The sequence below is a fragment of the Siphateles boraxobius genome, unplaced genomic scaffold (assembly GCF_051911475.1).
Source record: "Siphateles boraxobius isolate OS27281-9 unplaced genomic scaffold, OSU_SipBor_1 291, whole genome shotgun sequence".
Classification (NCBI taxonomy): Eukaryota; Metazoa; Chordata; class Actinopteri; order Cypriniformes; family Leuciscidae; genus Siphateles; species Siphateles boraxobius.
The window spans coordinates 192501-195000 of NW_027508910.1; the positions used below are offsets into that span (position 1 = coordinate 192501).

Consider the following 2500-nt stretch of genomic DNA (forward strand, 5'->3'; position numbering starts at 1 on the left):
TATCTATCTATCTATCTATCTATCTATCTATCTATCTATCTATCTATCTATCTATCTATCTATCTATCTATCTGTCTGTCTATCTATCTACCTGTCTGTCTGTCTATCTATATGTCGTCTGTCTGTCTTTCTATCTGTCTGTCCGTCTATCTATCTATATGTCGTCTATCTATCTATCTGTCTATCTATCTATCTGTCTGTCTATCTATCTGTCTATCTATCTATTTGTCGTCTGTCTGTCTATCTATATGTCGTCTATCTGTCGTCTATCTATCTATCTGTCTATCTATCTATCTATCTATCTATCTATCTATCTATCTATCTATCTATCTATCTATCTATCTATCTATCTATCTATCTATCTATGTGTTTGTCTGTCTGTCTGTATGTCTATCTATCTGTCTGTATGTCTATCTATCTATCTATCTGTCTGTCTGTCTATCTATATGTAGTCTGTCTGTCTATCTATCTACCTGTCTGTCTGTCCTTCTATATGTCGTCTGTCTGTCTTTCTATCTGTCTGTCTGTCTATCTATCTATTTGTCGTCTGTCTATCTGTCTGTCTATCTGTCTATCTATCTATATGTCGTCTGTCTATCTATCTGTCTGTGTGTCTGTCTTTGTTGTGTTGAATTGTGAATGAGATTGTGTGTTTGTCTGCAGCTGGAAGACTTGAGTCCATGGGATCCGCTGACAGGGTAACGTCACTCAAAACACTTGATTTATATAGATCTACATACTACTATTCAAACGTTGAAAGTAAGTGACATTTTTTTTTGTGTGTGAATCTCTTTCATGACAGGCCGTCACACAGAGGTAATCGACTCATACATCAGCTACATCTACAACTGTCTCTCTGAACACACACACGTCTCAGATGTGAACGTTCTGGGTTTCAGGCCGGTGAGATCGTTACCCAGAGATCTGCTGAGTTTACCACCTCTCCCAGTGCAGACCATCATCACTGACGGTCCAAACCAGTTCAACTTGCCTCCTCCATCCAGACCAGCTCCAACTTCACCACTGACCAGAACACACACCAGCAGACCTGCATGGATGCAGTGAGTGACACACACACACACACACACGCACACGCACGCACGCACACACACAATCTGTCTGATTCAATGTTTCTCATTCCCAGATCAAGTTCATGTGAAACAGAGAATGTAAGTTCATTTATATGCAGTAATATCAAATACAAACAGAAATGTCTATCCATTGTTTTGACCAATAAATATTGTATTTAAAGGAACAACTTACTAAAATATTATGAAATTGACAAAAATCACCATTTAATTAATATGATTATTTTGTGTGATAAGCAAATATACATGAATAATCTCTGTCCATTTCACCCTTAGGTTAAAACAACACAACCTTCTGCAGGTACGTCTTGCCATATAATATAATATAATATAATATAGTATGAAATAATATAACAGTATAGTATAATACAATATATTATATAATATAGTATGAATATAATATATATGATATGATATAGTATAATATTATAATAATAAAATATAGTATGATATAATATAATATAGTAAGGTATAATACAATATAATATAGTATGATATAATACAATTTAATATAGCATGATATAATATAATAAAGTATAATATAATATAGTATGATAAAATACAATATAATATAGTGTGATATACTATAGTATAATATAATATAGTATGATATAATACAATATAATATAGTGTGATATACTATAGTATAATATAATATAGTATGATATAATACAATATAATATAGTGTGATATAATATAGTATGATATAATACAATATAATACAGTGTGAAATAATATAGTATGATATAATATAATATAGTATGATATAATATAGCATGATATAATATAATATAGTATAATACAATATAATATAGTGTGAAATAATATAATATAGTATAATACAATACAATATAATATAGTATGATATAATATTATATAACATGATATAATATAGCATGATATAATATAATATAGTATAATACAATATAATATAGTGTGATATAATATAATATAGTATAATACAATATAATATAGTATGATATAATATAATATAACATGATATAATATAATATAGTATAATATAATATAATATAACATGATATAATATAATATAATATAGCATGATATAATATAATATAATATAGTATAATATAATATAGTATGATATAATATAGTATGATATAATATAATATAGAATGATATAATATAATATAGCATGATATAGTATGATGTAATGTAGTATAATACAATATAATATAGTGTGATATAATATAGTATAATATAATATAGCATGATATAATATAACATAGTATAATACAATATAATATAGTGTGATATAATATAGTATAATATAATATAGTATGATATAATATAGTATGATATAATATAATATAGTATAATACAATATAATATACTGTGATATAATATAATATGGTATAATACAATATAATATAGTATGATATAATATAATA

General features: G+C 26.7%; 2 protein-coding genes across 2 annotated transcripts in view; both read left to right on the forward strand.

The window, feature by feature from the left end:
* LOC143754082 (uncharacterized) overlaps nt 1-767 on the forward strand; it is a 20085-nt gene extending 19318 nt beyond the window's left edge. Inside the window, exon 7 of the mRNA XM_077246993.1 lies at nt 664-767. Coding sequence (XP_077103108.1) covers nt 664-767 — 104 coding nt within the window. The remainder of the gene's footprint in view (nt 1-663) is intronic.
* A 41-nt stretch (nt 768-808) lies between these two features.
* The window catches only part of LOC143754076 (cytokine-dependent hematopoietic cell linker-like), a 5651-nt gene continuing 3959 nt past the window's right edge, over nt 809-2500 (forward strand). The window contains exons 1-4 of the mRNA XM_077246985.1: nt 809-816; nt 900-1061; nt 1145-1169; nt 1365-1389. Coding sequence (XP_077103100.1) covers nt 1057-1061; nt 1145-1169; nt 1365-1389 — 55 coding nt within the window. The 5' untranslated portion in view covers nt 809-816; nt 900-1056. The remainder of the gene's footprint in view (nt 817-899; nt 1062-1144; nt 1170-1364; nt 1390-2500) is intronic.